This window comes from Euleptes europaea, chromosome 8, assembly GCF_029931775.1.
Source record: "Euleptes europaea isolate rEulEur1 chromosome 8, rEulEur1.hap1, whole genome shotgun sequence".
NCBI lineage: Eukaryota > Metazoa > Chordata > Lepidosauria > Squamata > Sphaerodactylidae > Euleptes > Euleptes europaea.
In genome coordinates, this window is record NC_079319.1 from 56364105 (window position 1) to 56385249 (window position 21145).

General features: G+C 42.4%; 1 protein-coding gene across 6 annotated transcripts in view; it reads left to right on the plus strand.

Annotated features, from left to right (window-relative positions):
• Window positions 1–21145, plus strand: part of PTPRM (protein tyrosine phosphatase receptor type M) — a 546095-nt gene that overhangs the window by 216092 nt on the left and 308858 nt on the right. For all 6 annotated transcript variants that reach the window (XM_056854227.1, XM_056854228.1, XM_056854229.1 and 3 more), the window contains one exon: window positions 11684–11977. In XM_056854227.1, the coding sequence (XP_056710205.1) occupies window positions 11684–11977 (294 nt within the window). The remainder of the gene's footprint in view (window positions 1–11683; window positions 11978–21145) is intronic.

The following is a 21145-nucleotide window of genomic DNA, read 5'->3' on the forward strand; positions in this document are numbered from 1 at the left end:
GTTTTAATAATAAAAGTATAGAAGTGGGGAGCAGTTAAGGTTGCCAGCTCCGGGTTAGAAAATACCTGGAGAATTTGGGGGCGGTATCTGAGGAGGCTGGGGTTTGGGGAGGAGAGGGACTTCAATGCCATAGAGTCCAGTTGCCAAAGCAGCCATTTTCTCCAGATGAACCGATCTCTATCAGCTGGAGATCAGTTGTAATAGGAGGAGATCTCCAGTTATTACCTGGAGGTTGGAAACCCTAGGAGTAGTTGAGCTGCTGAAAGGAGGATAAGCTATATGTGATTAGGAGAAGGCAAGAAGTAAGGTCAATTTAGAATAAACTATTGAAATATTGCTGTAATAATCCCAATTGACTGCCCATATGAATGCTTGTCAATCAGTACCTCAGGAGCAAAAGGCCAAAACTGAGATTTTTCAAAAAGTGAAAAAGCAGGAATTAAAATTTTAAAGAACATCTCAATCAAATGTAGCCATACAAAATATCACTAAAATAGATGTTATCAAGAAAACTGACATAAACTATGAAGAAATGAGAGACCGAGGACAAAGGATTTGTCTGCAGAGTCAATTGTGTTTGAAGTTGTTGCAATTTGCTTCCTTTGACTTTGACCCTTCCATGCATGAAGTTATTTATCATACCCTTATAATATTTTCATTTAGCCACCTCTCTCAGCACATTACACTGTGTGTGGTGAATAATTGCTTACCCTTAGGGTGTAATCCCATTAGCTACTTGTAGCGTGATGAAGTAATTATGGTAATCCCTGTTGCTTGTGCCATAGCTTTTATGAGACCACATGCAGGTCATGTGACCCAAAAGCCCACTTTAAACAGTATGCTGACCTTGGAACAGCTTATATTTAAATAACAACTTTATGGTATATTTAAGCTCATTTGGATTGCTGCTAATAGAAAGGATTTACATTTTGCTCATATTTTTCAAAAAGTGTGTGTAACAGAAAATTGCATATTTACCATAAAGTTTGTGTTTTAAACACGATCAGTGAACCAAAAGGCAATAAATAATTACAGGGTGGTTGTTTTTTTGGCTTGGTAATGGATTAATTATTGTATATGAGGGAAATTTTTGGCATGATTCACAGTGCAATTCAAAGCAGAGTTACATCCTTGGCTTAGAATTGTACTGTTAGGTCCGCTTCACGCATTTATTTTTTTATTTATATCCCAGATGCTGTTTAAAAACTCATGAGGCAGCTTAAATTAATAAAGTATTAAGAACCGTACTATTGAGATCCATTAAGTTAGCAACGGTATAGATGTTGACCCTACTTCTGCTTAGTGAAAGGGGCTTTTTTCATGTCACCTGTCCCTTCAACAAGATAACAATCACCTGATGGACTCTGAAGACCAAACTAGATGATTCTTCATTCCCAAGTCCACCACAGAGATGCAGTGCCATTTTAGAGTTTGTTTTTTAACTTTTCAAAATGCTGCCAGGGCCTGATCCTGCTGGGGAGAGTGGCACAGGGGGATGGGGGGCTTGTGTCTCTGAAATTGGCACTGGAGGAGACAGGAGCCCCTCATTTCTCCCCCCCCCCTTGCACCATGGTTAAAACACAAACTATAAAATGGTTCCACATCACCCTGGCAGACTTAGCGACTCATAAGAACATGTCTAGTTTGGCCCTGAGAGGGAGAAACTAAGTTAGATTTGGCTAGGCAGGCTAAGGGAGAAGCCTTCTTCTATTTCCCTCTTCTTCTATTGAATCAACCTTGACCAGAATCAGTGCATATTTTTCTTACATACTGATAATTTATTTGTAAAGAAAATTGTGAATACTGTCATTTGTGAAATGTTCTGTGACTGTATGATTCACATACTGCCACACGTATTGACAACAAAACCCCTCCTTTGGTTCACAAATGACTGAGTTTATTGTTTTTGTATTTCATATACAGAGGAATGTCATCCTGCTCATTGCATTCCTTTATTACCTATATAGGTAAAGTATCATTATATCAGTCTTGCTAGGAGGCAAAGGCACAGAGAAGCAATTTCCATGTGCATATACCTCCTCCTAGGACATTTCCTTCCTCTCTTCCCCAACTAGGGTGGCCAGCTCTGTGTTGTGAAATACCTGGAGATTTTGGGGGTGGAGCCTGAGGGGGTTGGGGGTTGGGAAGATATAGAATTTCAATGGGGTATAATTAGGGTTGCCAGTTCTGGGCTGGGAAGTACCTTGAGTTTTGAGGGTGGAACCTGGGGAAGGCGGGGTTTGGGGAAGGGAGGGACCTCATTGGTATATCATGCCATGGAGTCCACCCTCCAAAGCAGCTGTTTTCTCCAGGGGAACTGATCTCTGTTGGCTGGAGATCAAGTGTAATACCAGGAGATCTCCAGGCTGCTCCTGGTGGTTGGCAACCCTAGGTAGAATGCATAGAGTCCACCTTCTAAAGCAGCCATTTTCTCTAGATGAACTGATCTCTGCCACCTGGAGATCAGTCATAATCCCAAGAGATCTCCAGCCACCACCTGGAGGCTGGCAACCCTATCCCCAACTATACACATATTTTTAAATCTGGGTGTGTGATCCCGGCTGTATAAATTCCAGGCTATGCTTAGAAGATACACAATGCAAAACCCTTGCTAAATTTAGACAGGTTTGGATTTATATACCCTGAAAGAGAGAGAGTGTAAATATAACTAATAAAATAAATAAATCCCCACATTTTACCATTATTTTGTTTGCTGCTGCAGGAATGAATGTGTAGCCTTCAGGTATAGTAGTTACAGTTTTAGAATAATACCATGCTTAGTAAATAGGTTGTATTCAACCACAATGCTGAGTTAAAGGCAGTGTTCTCTTTTAGCACAAGGCACTTTCCATTAGCTCAGGGTATATCCTGCTAATGCAAGAGGCTCTTATGTTGACAGGACCCTTGTGCTTACCTGATTGGGATGATTGAACACATCCCAGTTTACACAAGTGTGTTCATTCTTACATTCATATTGTCAGGTTTGCAAAAAAAAAAAAAAAGATGCCATCATATGGCTCAATACAGCTTCATTAAAAATGGTCTGTCAGAAATGTGATGAACATATATTTTACATGACTTGTAGTCAAAATATTAACAGAACAATTTAACAGACTCCTAAAAACTGATATTTCAATTTTTACCTAAATATTGATTCTGATAAGAAAGGAGTATGTCCAATTATTTGTCACTCTGTATGTTTATGGTATATAATAGTGGGCCCTGGCTAATCAAAATGGCCTGATTTGGTGCACTGGGCCAGGAGCGGGGGCCCGAGCCTCCTCTGCAGGCTGTGGGGGCGAGCGGCGGCATCAGGTGGGCCAGCGGTCAGATGGAAGCCTGCAGCGGGCCCTTCCCCCGCCGCCATTTTATGGCGGCAAGCGTGGGAGAAGCAGGATGCACCTGGGGCAGCCTGCACTTCCGCCCGCACGGCTTGGGCCCCGCCCAGAATCTAAACGAGCCAATGGGGGACCAGGGAGATGCAGGGGAACGGGTTTGGCATAGGGCTGTCAAAAAAAAAAAATTCGGTACAGTTCGGATTCGGCCGAATTTGGCCCTTGTGGGTTCGGTACGTGCCGAAGTCCGAACTCCCCCACTTCGGATCCGTTCAATTCGGCGGGAATTCAAAGTTCGGAAACAAATTCGGCCGAATAAAGCCATTAAAAACACAACCGCGCCTTTCCGCGGCTCTGGGGGGGGCATTTTTGGGCTTAGAGGTCCCAAACTTTTGGCAGAGCTTCAAAGGACGTTTATTGAAAGACTCCCCAAGTTTTGTAAAGATTGGGTCGGGGGGGGGCTGAGATATGGGCCCTGAAAGGGGTCCCCCCACCCTTAATGTGCATCTCTCAGCAGAGCTTGCTGCCCACGCACAAAGCTCCCAGCCCCGACAACAGCGGAGAAATTAGCAAAACAACTGCAAACACAACCTTGTTAAACAACACCTTTGCAACACACAACTGAAACCTCCCCCCTCAAACCAGGGAGCGAGAGACTCGAGGGGGAACACACACCCCAGGCAGAACCGACGAAAGCCCCCTTTGGCTTCCCCCCCACCCACAGAAACTGCTCCCTCCCCACACACACACAGACTCTGCTTTCCCCCACACACACACACATACACAGGAGAAAAATTATAGATTAAAGCCCCCAAAGGGGTCTTACTGTGGCTGTCTTCTGTTCCATCAAGAGGGGCTGTAATCCAAGATGATTCCAATTAGGCACGGAACGTTTTGCTCTGGAGAGGAGATGCACAAAGGATCGGCTGCTCCATTCATCCCAATAGGGAAAAGGGGAAAGGGGAAAGCCCATATCTCGGGACCCCCTGACCCAATGTTCACAAAACTTGGGGGTATCTTAAGAACACTGGTCTGAAACTCCGGTCAAAGTTTGGGATCTGCACCCCCAAAAATGCGCCCCCTGCAGCCATGGAAAGAGAAAAGGGGGGCAGGCGATATTTCTGCCCCCACTGAACCCATCTTTACAAAACGTGGGTAGTATCTTAAGAATAATTCACTGAAGCTATGCTAAAAGTTTGGGGGCTATATCCCCAAAAAAGCGCCCCCTGCAGCCACATAAATGGAAAAGGGGGGAGGGAAAAGGGGGAGAGCCCATATCTCGAGACCCCCTGACCCAATGTTTACAAAACTTGGGGAGTATCTTAAGAACACTGGTCTAAAACTCCGCTCAAAGTTTGGGATCTGCACCCCCAAAAATGCGCCCCCTGCAGCCATGGAAAGAAAAAGGGGGGAGCCCATATCTCGGGACCCCCTGACCCAATGTTTACAAAACTTGGGGGGTACCTTAAGAAGCTTCATCTGAAGTTCCAGTGAAAGTTTTGTGTCTGTACCCCAAAAAATGCGCCCCCTGCAGCCACAGAAAGGAGCGAATGTGCACAAGCACCCCACACACACACACGAGGATTTCTCTCTCTCTCTCTCTCTTCCTGGCCGGGCCGCACATCAGCTGATTCCTCCAGTACTCAATCCTGACTGATTGGCCAGAAGAAGACCCAGCTTGGCCACCGATTGGCCGGGGGAGGAGAATGCTGCTTACTGACGGTTATGCTGCTTACTGACGGCCGAATTTGCCGAATTTATTCACGAACTCCCGAACTCGCTGAATTTGGCCCCCCCGGTTGCCCACCAGTTTTGAGTTCGGATCCGTCCGAACAAAAAAGCATTGAATCAGGGGAAATTCGGTTGATTTTCAGTTCAGGCCGAACCGAATTGACAGCCCTAGTTTGGCAGTGCATGGGACCTGGTCTGCTCAGGTCTGGCAGCGCCGCCATTAGAAGGGGTGGACCCCCTGGCGGCAGGCGGCTCTGTTTTTTTTTTGTCACTCGGTATGTTTATGGTATATAATATCCTCTTCTGTGTTTGTCAAGGGACTGGATTGAAATCTCATTTTATCCAATTCAATACACGGAATTTGACTTACCTCATAACCTGCACATTGTTAAAAAAGCAAAACAAAGTAGGAAACCCAACTCAGTACCTCTTTTCCAACAATGTACAAGTAATCAAACATTGTGGAGAAGGAAAACATTAAGGCAGATTGATTAAACATATTTGGGGAAGTAAATTAGTATTTATACCCATGCTTCATTAATTTTTTAATTTTTTTCTGATAGTGATCAGCTGCAACATAGATTAGATTTAGGAAAACAGAATGATCCTGTCTGAGAAGATACCAGATTATTGCAGAGTTCAAACTGCTTATTGAGTTCGTACCAGGTAAACCTAGGTGTTAGACTGGCCAGAAGGAGTTTTGTTAGGTTTTTAAGTAGGGCATGGGAGGGCAGCCATCTGCACTGATTGTGGCATTTATGTCTTCTCGTCAAATGAAAGATTTAGCACCTAAAATAGCATTGAAGGTGCAAAGATCTTTCTAACACAGCAGGTATTGCGAAATTAAGGGGGAAATAGTTTTTTGAAAACTATGAAAAGGTAATTCCCGGGAGTCAGCAGTGTTGAAAGAGAAAATGCTTAAGTATATGTGTTTTAAAATAACACCTTTCTATCAGTTTGTTTGGCCGTAACAAAACATGTCAACAGAATTACAGTTACAAATAAGAAAATAAAATTTACCAGGTGAGAAACAATCATGAAATAGACACAATTGAATTTTGCAGAGTAAAAATAGTCCACATCAAGTGATGTTCAGCAGCAAGCATCATGAGTATAGTTCACAATATGTAGGCAAAGTTATTGATTTGCGGATGTCATGGTGAAAGAGCATTGCCACTATGCGAGAAATCTCCTGATTTGCTATTGACCAGAAGAACACCAGTTTCTATTGGTAGGACCACTACTTTTAGTCTTAGAGAAAGTGCTTTAGTAATATTTATTTCAAAAGGTCTCATAAATAATACTGTGAAACATTTAAAGGATGTCTTCCTCTGTCTTTTCCCACAAATACAATGACACAGATTGAAAGGCACTTCACTATACTATAATGGACAACATTTTAAAAAAAAATAAAACTTGGACATATCTTGTAAGTAATTTTTTCAGTCTGTACTGAAAATTAATCATTGCTTACCAAAGTGCTAATTTTACATAAAGTCTCAGTGTACAAAAATATCTCTAATATAGTGCTGCATTCTTGGAAAACCCATATGATTGGATCAAATTATGTATTTTATAGAGCCAGATTCTGGAACTAGTAGAATTAAATGGTGTAAATAACCATTCGGCAACCTAGTTTCTACCTAAACTTCCACCTATTCTGGGAGCAGATTTGTTTTTGTTTTCATTTTGATGGAAGACATGCTCTTAAATACTCCCAGGAGAGATTTTAGAAGTTTATTGTGTGTGTGGGGGGGGGGGGGAGATCCCATTTCACTCTCTGATCCCAATCTGCCCCATGCAGGGGAATCTGACCTCCAGCATTTGAACAAAGACTAACAGTTGTTATCAACCTTTTAACCCTTCCTGCCTTTGCTGTGGAAAGTCTCTACCCAATCCAGATGTAGGGAACTCTTCCCCACATGGGAAGTTGAAGCCCAGTCTCCCAGTCAACCCAGGGTGCACATCCCACAGATTTCAATACCCAGATCTGTTAGGTAGCGCAAATGTTTATCTCTCTGTGGAAAGGCATCTCCGCTGACCTCTTGGAGCATTTTATGGCTCTCTTCCCTGGGAAAATAAGCAGCTGTCAAGATCCGAGGGATTCCCTGGTGCACTTCAAAGCACCTTACAACTCTGGGGGCATGGCAGTGATGATATGCCATACATGCTTCATTGCTCTAAGGCCAACTGTGAATCTTTTAGTCCTTCATAGTCTTCTGACTTTGTAACAGAAATGGCCCAGAGCTGCTAACATGCAGTATAATCCTACCTGGTCACCTTGTCAGCAAAAAGTAAAAGTGTCTCTTATTAACAGCTGATGGACAGAATCTAGAATTGTTTAATTCGGAAATTATGTGATGTAGATGCACCTTTGTTATCTGTGGCAGATGCTGATTTAATTTAATTTTCTACAATAGCCCTTCAGATTGGTTCTTGTAGGTTATCCGGGCTGTGTAACCGTGGTCTTGGAATTCAGATTATTAGGAAAATAATTCAGATTATTAGGAAAAACTGCTGTGAACCTTCTTTTTTGATGATTCTGGGTAATATCCAAAGCTGTCATGGAAAGTCAGTGTGGTTTGACAAAGGTGCTCATCCGAGGTGTATACCATGTACCAAGGGTATATCTGCCTGCCTTTCATCCAAACAGTCCTACATTGTTGGTCATATGTGTAACAGCACCCACCTGGGAGTTTACCATCTGGACAGATCCCTACAGTAATCTCTATTAACTACATCAATTCAAATTAATATTTATTTACATTTACTAAAGTTACATATCATATGCCTACCCCACATTTACTTCTAGCTGCTCAGAGTAGCATACATGGGATTAATCCATTCTGTCCTTGGAATAAATCTTGTGAGATAATGAGAGTAAATTCATAAATGGAGATTTTAAACCCCATCTAATCCAAATCTATTGTACCTTTACTATATCATACTGGTCACGATTGTTAATTTAAGGTTTTATTTAAATATTTATTAATATACATATGGATCTGTCTCTACAATAGGAATGAACAATCATACCCTATTTTGTATCTTTTTATGTTTTTTGTCAGCAGGTCTCATTCTCCAGTTTTTGCTGTTGGCTTTATAGATTAGTTTGTATTATGGATGTATGATTTTGTACAAAATTTATATGCCATTTTATATGTACAGCATAGATCATTTATACACATTGACATGAAAATAACATATTCATAAAAATTGGTGTGAGGAAATGGGACAAATAAAGAATGAGGGGATCAGTGTGCAGAAGGGAGAACTGAAATCAGATTCAGGTTGAAAATGGAGGGCTGACAAATGTGAAATCAACTTCACCCTAGAATAGCAACAATCCTAACAGAAGCTTGTGACAAAAAGAGAGTTATGTGGCAAAGGCTGATTTGCAAGGGAAGCTGGTGCATGCATAAATCCACTTTATAGTGACAGTCCATCTTCTCATTGTGGCCACATCATGTGAAGAAGCCATTATAAAATCTCTTCACAAATGCCTACTCATTGCTTGAACTGCAACCCCAGTTAATAACTTGTATGTGTGAAATACGTGCTCCAGAGTTCAGCACCACAGACACAGGTTTCACACATACCCTCCTTGTAAATACTGCAAACATAGATGACGTTATCAGTTTTGCATATTCCATTCTGAATTTGCTGTGCTCCATGCGGTATTTACTTGTGCTAAGTTTCATACTGGATGCAGAACATCCTACTCTAGAACAAAACAAGCCATGCTTTGCCTGGTACCCATATTTTGGAGTTCAGAAAATACCCTTAGGGATGAAAAACCATTAAGGTCAAGTCTATTTCAAATACTTGTAAGAGCTAAAGTGACTTGGTTGTAAGCACTAACCTTTGTAGCCTCAGTCCTGAGTTTGACTTTTGAATGGCAGTTCAACGGTCCTTACTAGCACTTCAAATTTAAGCATAATTAACTTTTGTTTCAGCATGGCTACCTAAGTGCCTTGGGATATTCTATCAAAGTTCCAGTCCATGCTTTGGTTGAAGAAACAGCCTAATGATTGAAAATGCAGCTAAATCATTTTGACTTAAGAACAGCTATGTAAATTGCACACATGCTGCATAAAGCTTTCATTTATAAGTAGCAGAGAAATTGTGTCTTTGCAGTTGCCATGAATTATTAAATACTGAAATGGTTAATCTAGTTTAGCATTGTCCCTTGGTGTTTCTAAATGGCTACATGATAAACTGTTTTCTTAATGTTCACTATATATTTGATCTGATATCTGTATTGAACAATAATAATAATTTTTGCCATCATTTTGAGCTGCTGCCAGATTTGTCACTTTTTATCCTATGCGAGTCAGTGGCAACAACTCATTAATGTGGAAATATGTAATGTCACATCTTGTAGCTGTACATTTTGTGTATGACATTTACCATCTAAGTGCCATCATTAACTGTAGTCCTTGGCTGAGTTAGGGGTGGGGAATATCTTTTACTGGATAAAGCTACTAAGGATAAGAGATGAATAAAAGTATAATATGAACTATTAAATATTATGTAATAATGAATACAATGTATGGATTAAGCATATTTTACTAAGTTTTAAAAGTAAAGTCCTTTCCTTCTCTTAAATTACACTAGTGCAGTGAAAAAAATGGTAACTAAACTGCAACAGATACATAAGCATGTGTTTATGAAGTGGCGTATTAGTAATTAAACTATAAAAATAACTGAAAATTTATCCACAGTTTTCAAGAGGTAGAGAATCTAATAGAGCCATCCAAAGGGGAGGGGAACACCTCTGGAGGTGACATGACCCCTGCGCTGGTGTAGATGCCACATACGCCATCTAAAGTGGCACCTATGCTGGCACAGTACCACTGATGATGGCGGAAGGGAGTGGCGCAGCAGCTGTAGGTGGCGGAGTTCCAGCGCAGGGACTAATGACGGCACCAAAGGGGACATTCCGGGGTGGAGCTGACTTTGCTGTCTATGTATCTTTGTAATGCTGCATATACTGATTGATGGCTGGACTAGGTAGCTTGTTTTTGTTCAGGCTTTTAAACGATTTATTCAAAGCTATTTAACATTTTTATTTCAATTTTGGGAAGGATCACTTTTGGTAGATGGGGAACCAACTAGGATACGATTTGTTGATTTCATCTTTGTTGCATGGGCTAAAGAAGTGGTTCTCAACCTTTTTTGCTCCATTCCCCCCTTTCACCATTGTTCAGAATATAATTCCCCCCTTCCCAAGATAGTCTAACTAAAAAAAAAAAAAAAAAACCCTAAAATTTTACAGATTGTACATAATCTACAGGACATCACACTTGCTGAATAGTGGTCCAAATTCCCCCCTGGAACCCTAAAATTCCCCCCTTGTTGAGAACCCCTGGCCTAAAGGCTTGGTTAGTACAAATAACTGTGTAATTCAGTTCCCAAATACCCACTGCTTCATGGTCTTTATTACCCCCTTAGGGATGGCTGCTCTCTACCAATGAAATTCTTTGAGTGTTCCATAGCAATGTGTGCCCAAAATAGGAACAAGTGAGGGACATTGTCAGGCTATAAGTGGAATAAGCAAGCGATGTAGACATGTCATTACAATGCTGAGGGCCAAACTAGACATTACATTTTACACAAGTTCACCATGGGAACGTGCAGCTATACTGCAGATGTGAGTTCTTGGTGGTAATTCTGTTTAAAAGCACTGTGGAGGTTCACCTCATGACCACTACACAAGAGGAGGAAGGGCCCTTGCCTTTGCCGACACCATTTTCCCAACCCGAAATAGTGTCCGGTAAGGATCCCCGGTACCCTTTTGCATTTGAAAAACAGTGAGGGAGGAAGGCAAGAGCATCTCTTCCCCCTTCACTGCAGTCTTGATATGAATCATTCCCCTGAGGTGCTTCTATATGTAGTTGCCAGTGGGAACTTGAACCTACAGTGTCAAGTCAAGTTTATTGATAAGGTCTATTTGACCACCCAGAAGTTAATACATCAAATTAACTTGAGAAGACTGTAAAACTGATACAAATTACAAAAATTGATAAAAATCTGGTATTTATAAAATATTAGTGCATAACACAAAAGTAGAACCTACAGTGACAACCTCGTGTAAATTGTAATGTCTAGTTTGGCCTTGAGGAACTCATTTAAGGTCAGGGGAGGCCCAGATGACCAACAATGCAATTCACTGGCTGGGCCATGAGCAACAGCAAGACAACTTCACTGTTGTCTTGAACTTCACTGTCTCTGGACCCTGATGGTATGGCCTGAGGATTCAGGGGCTTGCTATTCTAGAGTGTTGCACTTCAAATGGAAAGGAGAAAAGAAAGAAGGTAAGAGTGCAACACTCTGAGAACAAACAGATCCATGGTTAAACCAGCACCCCAAAGAAAAAAATCTGTATCTGTAAAATAAATTTACCTGTACATTTGGTGTGGTATTGTCCTGTATCATGAAATCTGAAGGAAAAAAAGATAGAAGCTAATAGTAATAATGCTGTCACCCAGTTTACAAATATAGTGTGTAACATAAATATTCACTTTGGGATTTTTTAAAAAGAAAGCTAAAATTATATAAAGGTATTGGTAACTGTATTGGCTTTATGTTTTAATTACAATTATTATTTGTTTCAGAGCCACCCGTTCCTATTGCACCACCTCAGCTGTCCTCTGTTGGCGCAACCTACTTATGGATACAGTTGAATGCAAATTCTATCAATGGAGATGGGCCCATTATTGAAAGAGAGGTAGAATATCGCACTTCAAGTGGAAGCTGGTATGACATACAACCTGTTGACTCGACAAGCTATAAAATTGGACATCTGGATCCTGACACAGAATATGAAATCAGTGTGCTGCTCACTAGACCAGGTGAAGGAGGTACTGGATCTCCAGGTCCAGCACTTAAAACAAGGACAAAATGTGCCGGTGAGTAAGCTTGTTTAAAACAGATAACTTCACTACTAGTTCCTGCACTAATAGTATATTTTTTAAAAGTGGGACAATTTATGGGTTAAAGCATTAGAACTGGCAGTGGGTAACTCTGGGACTTGACTCACACATGCATGCTCATGCTAAAAATAAGCATTTTAAAGACCCATTTATTGCAATTAGAATGAAGCATGTGATTAACTCTACTGTTGAAATCAATGATAACTTAAAAGCCTTAACTTTGGCTTATCATAAGAAGATGTTATTTTCAATCTGTACTGTAGTCTGTTCATATCTTTTAGTTGTTGGCTCAAATACAGTGCAACTTTTAAAATACATATTTACTGTATTTATAGTATACTCTTCAAATAACTTGGGATCACTACACTTTTGTAATTTGTTCTTTGCTATACGTTGTATGTTTTCGTCCAGTGGTACTCACTCCATGGCTCATGGAGAGCCACATTCACCAGATGACAACAAAAGAGCCAGATGATTACTTTATGCCCTGTATGCCACCTCATGCCACTTTACACACAAGTGTGTGTGAGTAAAGTGCTGTCAAGTCACAACCAACTTATGGTAGCCCTGTGGTTTTATCAAGGCAAGAGACTAACAGAGGCGGCTTGCTATTGCCTGATTCTGTATAGGAGTCTCAAGGCAAGAGATGTTCAGAGGAGATTTGCCATTGCCTGCCTCTGCATAGCTACCCTGGACTTCTTCAGTGATCTCCCATCCAAATACCAACCAGGGCTGGCCCTGTTTAGCTTCCAAGATCTGATGAGACTGGGCTAGCCTGGGCCATCCAGGCCAGGGCCACACACACAAAATATCAGATGTAGCTATTACCGGTAATATTAAATCTATATCACAAGTCGTCAGAGTGCCTCTGAGTGTGTAGGGCTGTCTCTCCCCACCACTGTTGAACCTTAGCCAGCCCTCATGTTTCTGGAACAAGGGGAGGGGCTTCCCTTTCTGCCTTCTTGCTCTCTCCTCAGCAGGAGACACAGTAGCTCAGGTGAGGTAGCCAAGGCTCCTGGAGAAGAACAACTTGATGTGGCAAAAGGGGAGTAAAATCAACATCATCCTACTGTGGGCAGCCTGCTCATTCGCTGGCTGGCTGCTGGGGTGGTTGTTTGACTCTCTCTTCTCTGTGGCCAGCTTTCTGTCCTCCAGGCAGTCAAGTGGGTGTGGAACTGGGTAGAGGGTTGTTGGAGAGGATGGACCCTTTAAATCAATTTCTTTTCAGCAATTTAGTATTATAATCAGTGATTATATTTTTTAAAAAATAAATTGCTATTGCAGGATTAATTTTCAAGTAACTGGTGATGGACATTTGTATAAAGTCATGCATATATTTTTGCTAATGTGTAGAGGGGACCTCATTGTAATCAGTGGCGCTAATCTTTCTACCTGTAAACAGATATAAAGCAGAGTTTTATTAGAGATAAATGAATACATTAATCCTTGGTAATAACAGTATATGACTTTGCGTCCTTGTAGAAATGGTATTCTAGTATACATAGAAAGCGTAAAGCGTACTGAGGATTGCAAAAGTGGTTTTTGTTTCTTGCTTTCAGTCAGAGGGCTAAATGAAGGAGAAAGAAAAAATGTGGCTATGTAATGCATACTTTTTTGGTCTTTGCAGTCTCTGAAATAACTTGACTGTGCATATAAGCACATGACTGCAAAATGTGATTTGAATTGTATTAACCTTTCTATGACTCTGAGCCAGTTCTGCTGAAGGAAGGAATTTCCACCAGTCCCCTCTACTCTCTTCAAGCCTTCTGCAGTGATCCTTGCTGGTTCTGAGGATCCTCTCATCTCTTCAGGACCTGCTTGTTGGAGCTGTAGAATACTGCAGTGGGAAAACCATTTTCTGCAAGGAGAACTCTACTTGAGATTAGCTTGATCCATAGTTGGAACATTGGGTCAGTCATATTCTAGCCCATCAAATTCCTCAGCAAGATCAGGCAAAAGGGGAATAGAACAGAATGACTGATCAAGTGAAGCACTAGTCAGTTCCTGTCCTGCTATATGTATCTCTGTCTTTGCTTGATAGTAACCTAAAGCAGCCTGACCTGAATAGCCCAGTGTAGCCTGATCTCATCAGAGCTTGGAAACTAACCAGGGTTGCCTCGGGTTAGTATTTGGACGGGAGACCTCCAAGAAAGTCCAGGGTTGCTATGCAGAGGAAGGCAATGGCAAACCACCTCTCTTACCTTGAAAACCCCATGAAGTCGCCATAAGTGGGTTGCTGTTGACAGCAACAACGAAAAAAAGTTTAAAACATGGTTGCTAAAACTAATCATAAACCAGTACAACTGCTTAGCAGTGAAGTTATGCAGTTCTCAAAGAATGCACTGTAGAATTAACAGAAAAGGGAGTACTTGAGGAGAAGAATCACATAATGCACCTTTTAAATTGCAGCAATAATTGTATGCTGTAAGCTTGTTCCCTTGAGAAAAAGCAGACCACTTTGAGTCTCAAAGCAACATACTAGATTTTTTTTAGTAATTTTAGTTCTCTGTAATGCTTGAAGTATGTTTTTGCCTAGCACAATGAGATTCCATTCTGTTGGAACAGCCCAGCACTGATAAATAAATGCATCTATAATTAGAATGCAAAGAAAATAAAAGCTATTCTCCAAAGGCAGCTGCAAAATTCTGACTGTTTTCACACACATTATGAAACTACTTTACATTCTTTGGTATAAAAGACTATAAACTAGAGAATTCTGCATATAGTGGGGGGTTTTAAGTTTAATATAGGCTAAATGAACAATTTTCATTCTCAGTATTATACAGAACTTTCATAACTTATGTGTTATGGAATACTCCTTATTCAGACACACTCATATTTTGACTGAAATGTGCTCAGTTTCTCCAGGACATATTTATTTATTTGTTTAAAGCATTTCTGTGCTGCCGTTCTACACAAATAGGGTGCCTAAGGTAGCAAACATTAAATTATTTCAACATTAAACCAGAGGTTAAAATAAAGTACATATCAAACAATTCAGTAAAATCATAGAAACACGCAAACACATGACACCAAAACCAGGGGGGAGGGCAGAAAAGGGCCATGTGGGGAGAGCTGTTTTACTTATTTCTGGTTCCATGTATCCTGGCTGATACCTTATATTAGAAAGAGGCAGAGAGTTCAGTCCCTAAGTACAAAATGTACATGCTCCATTTGTTTTGAAGGATGTACTAGAGTTTTTAGGGTTGTTGGGTTTTTTAAATTGGAAGAAAGCATAGCACAGGAAAAAATTGGTAGGTGGGATATTTTGAGGCCCTTTACCATATTGCAAGAGAGTAACTGTTGCAGTTTGACCAAAAAAAGTTTAAAGTTCTTTAGATTCTGGATAATAGATAGAGACATACATTTTCTGAGAACATGGAACATAGTATTCTAAATACTGGATTTGGGGAGCAACATGAGCTTGCCATTTATAGGCCAACTTGCAGCCCATTCCTGAGGGAAACTATTTCCGCGGTGGTCGGGAGCAGCATATCAGCACCGCCTCCTTAGAGGCTTCCCGGCCACTGTGGAGGTAAAAAAAAGGTATTTAAAAAACAAAAACAAATAGAAAAAAAAAGGAAAAGACGCCCCATCGAGAACAAAAGGTGTTGTAGCCACGCTGCTGTGTGAGAGGGTGTTCCCAGGCTGAGAGGGGTTAGGAGGCCAACTAGTATCAGCTCTGCCCCTGGGAACGCCCCGGGAACGCCTCCCCCACACCGGCACGGGCTTTCTCTTTCAGGATTTAGTTCACCGAGTGGCTGTGCTGGCAGGGGTTCCGGTGGAGCTCTGCGGCTCCCAAACACTGGCATGTTTGCCCCCACACTGTAGGGTGTAGGGTTGCCAACCTCCAGGTACTAGCGGGAGATCTCCAGCTATTACAACTGATCTCCAGCTGATAGAGATCAGTTCCCCTGGAGAAAATTGCCTCTTTGGCAATTGGATTCTATGGCATTGAAGTCCCTCTCCTCCCCAAACACCATTCTCCTCAGGCTCCGCCCCAAAAACCTCCCTCCGGTGGCAAAGAGGGACTTGGCAACCCTACATAGGTGCCACTTTATTCCATAATAAAGTGGCACGTACACACCAGCTCCTAAAGAGCTCTGCCCCCCCTTTCAGGAATGGGCTCTAAGTGTCCATTTTACATATCATCTTTAAAAAGTACATTGTTAGAAGTGAAAATATTTCTATATGGAGTCTGTAGTATTTATGCATGAAAAAATAGGGATGCAAGACTGCTAATTGTGTTACATATTCACAATGAAAAACACTTGTGTGTGGTTTTAAGATACTTCACATACATCAAAAGGACAAAAATGTCTTGCAAATAGAATATCTCCAGAATATTAAGTGTGCAGCTACATAGATACTAAAAGGGATGAGGGTTAATTGGTTTTCAAGTGAGGAATGATTACATTTAACAACGATTTACAAAGTGAGTTAATTCTCTATGCAACAATTAGTTAGCCTGGAGCCACTGACCTAGAATAATAAAATATAATTTAGTGAAGTTTTATCCAATATCCACTTACCGTATTTTTCGCTCCATAAGACACACTTTTTTCCTCCTCAAAAGTGAGGGGAAATGTCTGTGCGTCTTATGGAGTGAATGTGTGCGTGTGCCTGCTCGGATGCCGACAGCCAGCTGGGGGGCGGGGCCCAGCCGCCCAGCACCACTGGAGCCCAGCGCAAAGCCAGCGTGCCGTGGGAGCCAGCTGGGAAGCTGACAGCCAGCTGGGGGGCGGGGGCCCTACCCCCTGCCACCCAGCGTGCCTCAGGAGCCCGGCATGCCCGGGAGCCAGCTGGGAAGCCCACAGCTAGCTGGGGACGAGCGCACCTCTCCCTCCTCTCCCTTCCCTGCTTTGCCTCCCTCCAGTCCGGCGAGTGTGGAAGGAGAGCGGCTGGCGAGGGTGCACGCATCCCCGAGTGGCTCGCCTCCCCCCGGCTCCGCTCAACCAGCTCGGCTGAGGCGAGGAGGAGAAGGGAGGAGCGCGTGTGCCGAGAGGGCAGGGTGCACAAGCGCCTCTCAGCCTCGCCCCCCACCCTGCCCAAACGCACCCCAGGAGCCAGCTGGGAAGCCGACAACCAGCTGGGGGGCGGGGGGCCCTCCCCCCTGCCGCCCAGCGCGCCTCGGGAGCCCGGCACACCTGGGAGCCGGCTGGGAAGCCTATAGGGAGTCCCGGGAAGGGGGCGGTGGGTCTTTAAACTGCTCTGCGCTGCCTGCCCAGGCAGCGCGAAGCACTTTCCCCCCCCCTTCTGATGCTCAGCTGTTGGGCTTCCCCCCCTTCCCAATCCGATGTTCAGCTGTTGGGGGGAAAGTGCTATGTGCTGCCTGGGCACTCAGCGCAGAGCACTTCCCCCCTTCCCACCCTGATGCTCCCGCCCAACAGCTGAGCTGGGGCGGGGAAGTGCTCCCCGCTGCCTGCCCAGGGTGTCCCAGGAAGGGAGGTAGTGGATCTTTAAACTGCTCTGCGCTGCCTGCCCCCCTTCCCGGTCCAATGCTCAGCTGTTGGGCAGGGACCTGCCCAACAGCTGAGCTGGGGGGGAAGTGCTCCGCGCTGCCTGGGCAGGCAGCGCAGAGCACTTTAAAGACCCAACGCCCCCCTTCCCGGGAGTCCCGGGAAGGGGGGCAGTGGGTCTTTAAACTGGTCTGCGCTGCCTGCCCAGGCAGCGCGGAGCACTTCCCCCCCCTTCCCGGTCTGATGCTCAGCTGTTGGGCGGGCCCATCCTCTTGGTGCTCCAAATATTTTTTCTTGTTTTCCTCCTCTAAAAACTAGGTGCGTCCTATGGTCAGGTGCGTCTTATGGAGTGAAAAATACGGTATTTTGTAGGGAAATGTCTCTAAAATATAAAGGATATCCATTCAAGATGACTTATTAGTCTTTTTTAAAAAATATACTGAATCAATCACCCGTGTTTCCTTTTTAATACTTCTTTGTGGATAGTAATTGTGTATTTTTTTAAACTGGATACACTGTAAATGTTGTCAAAGGCTTTCACGGTCAGAGTTCATTGGTTCTTGTAGTTTATTCGGGCTGTGTAACCGTGGTCTTGGTATTTGCTTTCCTGATACTGTAAATGGTTAAAAATGGCTGAATTTGTAGGTATTTTCCAATAACGTAATATGTTCATAATTGCCTGAGGCATTTAGCTTACCGACACCATTGGCAAATCACACTTTGTGATCAGATAATGGCCACCATATGGAGGTACATGTGGATCAATGCTGAGTCAGAAAAGCAGAAAGTTCAGTGTTGAGGCAAAAGAAATTAAGCTGGTTACAGTATGTAATTGCATTAATGTTCCATTTATGTTCAAAACAAATTAACAGGAGTAAGTAAAACGGATTGCGCAGATTCAGGTTACTGCTAGGATGGGGAAGCAGTATAGCAATAATCTGTTTATGTTTTTTGATATCCATTATCACCAAAATCATTCACAAATAATAACTGTAACACTGCAAATGTGCACGTCAGTATTAATCGTAAATAGTATAGTAGTAAATGCAGCATTAGTGAAGATTATCATCCCTCAAACTCCTAATTAGGGAGATCTTACTTCTTGCCTCAGTGGGAGACCTTCTGCTCTCCCTTTTCATTGCACACCAGTCTGCTGAGGGCTGATGGGAGGAATTTTGTTAATGGTGCCATACCAGCAGGGCAATATCACTTCCAGCAAAAACCTAGAAGTGATGTCATGTTGCTAGCATGACATCAGTGTGATGTTTAAGCAGAACTGTATTGTCTCCCCACTAGTACCAGACATCAGCTGGCAGCCTTACAATATCAGTATAATGAAAAGATGTTCACCGGTTGCTGAAGGTTTTTTTCCGTCCTTACGCAGCTTGTAATTTTGTGGGCCTCCAAGTAATTGTTTAAGTGATCAAGAGCTACATGTGGATGGCTGCTCACCATTGCTCCAGACAAGTGTAGCACAGCAAATTGCTCCAGACAAGCGTTAGCACAGACAAGTGTCGCACAGTTCATGGGATAGTAGATACTCTCACGGAAGTCAGTGGGTATACATTTTTATTAGTTTCACAAAATATTTTAGACAAATGCATATGTTAATCATATTCCACTCTTTGATTGTGTTGTGTTTCTCCAGGTTGTGAGTAGGGCGAGGGAGGGTGGCAGAGCAATTAGCCAGGCTGCTTGGGGTATTGCACAGTATCAGGGAAGTGCTTGTTGCTGAGAGGGAAGGGAATTTCACTGTCAGTTCCTGAGATCTCCTGTTTATGAACGATGTCAAGTAGAACTACATATTGCAGTGAAAACACAGGTTTTCAACCCCAAATTTCCCTGTAATGTGGATGTGAGGGGGAGTTGACAGGGTAGAACTGGATGTGATTTAAGGCTTTCTGCTACACATCAGTTCTGGACATTTTCCCAACTATTTTTATTCTTCTTTTTTTTTCACCAACTGATCTTTGAAAACATAAATAAGCATTGTTGGGAGATAAGCTTTGTTGGAAATATTTGACTTTAAAATATCTTCTGCCTGATTAATTATAGGCACTTTTTATAGATAAAAATGATTTTAATTGATTAACCAATTAACTGGCATGAAGAGGGGGCATTTGTAGGGAGAATTGATGGGATTGGGAGGGATTTAACACCCTTTTCTCCCTATGGAAGTTTCTACCCTTCAGATCCACCCCTCATTCATATTTCTACAGCAAATGTAGATTTTCCGGGCGCACGATTGCAAGATAACAATGCAGAACTGTGTATAATAATGGCCTTATGGAAATTTCCCCATTATGAAGAAGAAGAAGAGTTGTTTTTTATTTGACGACTTTTTCTTTGAGTTTAGGGAGACTCAAACCGGCTTACAATCACCTTCCCTTCCCCTTCCCACAACAGACACCCTGTGAGGTACGTGATGCTGAGAGAGTGAGACTAGCCCAAGGTCACCCAGCTGGCTTCATGTGTAGGAGTGGGAAAACAAATCCAGTTCCCCAGATTAGCCTCCGCCGCTCATGTGGAGGAGTGGGGAATCAAACCTGGTTCTCCAGATCAGACTTTACCGCTCCAAACCACCACTCTTAACCACTACACCACGCTGGCTCTCTTTTGGATCAACAGGAAATTTAGACTCATCTTGCCGGTTGATTTAATCCTGACCCCCCCCCCCCCCCGCAGAGTTCCACACCCATGCTTATTCTAAAAACATGGATCGGGAACCCTGCATGAGGAGAGGGCAAATAATAGTGGATTCAGGCTGAGCGATGGACTACATACCTTCTTCCCCTGCCCTTCTTCTACTGTGAAGCCCACTTTCATCATCCCGGCACTGCTTCCAGCAAAATCCAGTTCTCTTTCCAGCACTGCACCAGATGCTGTTGAGAAATTCACAAACTGAACATGTTGGGGAATGCAGTTCTTTATTGCTTGATTCCGGCATCCAGTGAGGTGGCATTATTAGGCTTTTCCATGCGATAAGCCTTTTCATGTAGAATTATTCTTCAATGTACACACAAGATCTCATTTTATGAAAGGCAACAGGAAGCCCAAGTATATGCTAGGCTGTAGATGACAATTTAGTATCTTTAGTATGTTCTGGAACCCTGCTTGTTTTCAGTTGACACATGCGAATGTAGTGTTTGTTTGGTTATGAGAGATAAATTGTAACAAATTAATAATAATCATATTAATTAACTGATTGGTTGACAACAACAGTATATATTTATAATATTTAGCAATAAAACACCATTCTTTGTTTGTAGACCAGTTGTGGATGTCACACTAAACATAATATTTGAAGAAGCGTTTTCTCTTCTATGAAAGTAAAGAAAAATTACCTCTTCTAAAATGATAACTGTCACACACAATTTTAGTATTAAAATATTTAACTTTTTAAAAAATCTGCTGCCTGATTATAGCCACCTTTTATAGATAAAAATGGTTTTAATTGATTCATCGAACCAGTTTACTGACATGAAGAGCAACTCTAAGCCACTCTACTCAGAAGTAAGTCTTAATGTTAAGCCTTATAAGAGTTACACCCTTGTAAGTACGTTGAAGGGAATGGACTAAGAAGTAAATGCTTAGGATGGCGCTGTTAAGGTCCCTCTTCACCACCGGCAGGAGGTTTTTGGGGCGGAGCCTGAGGAGGGTGGAGTTTGGGGAGGGGAGAGACGTC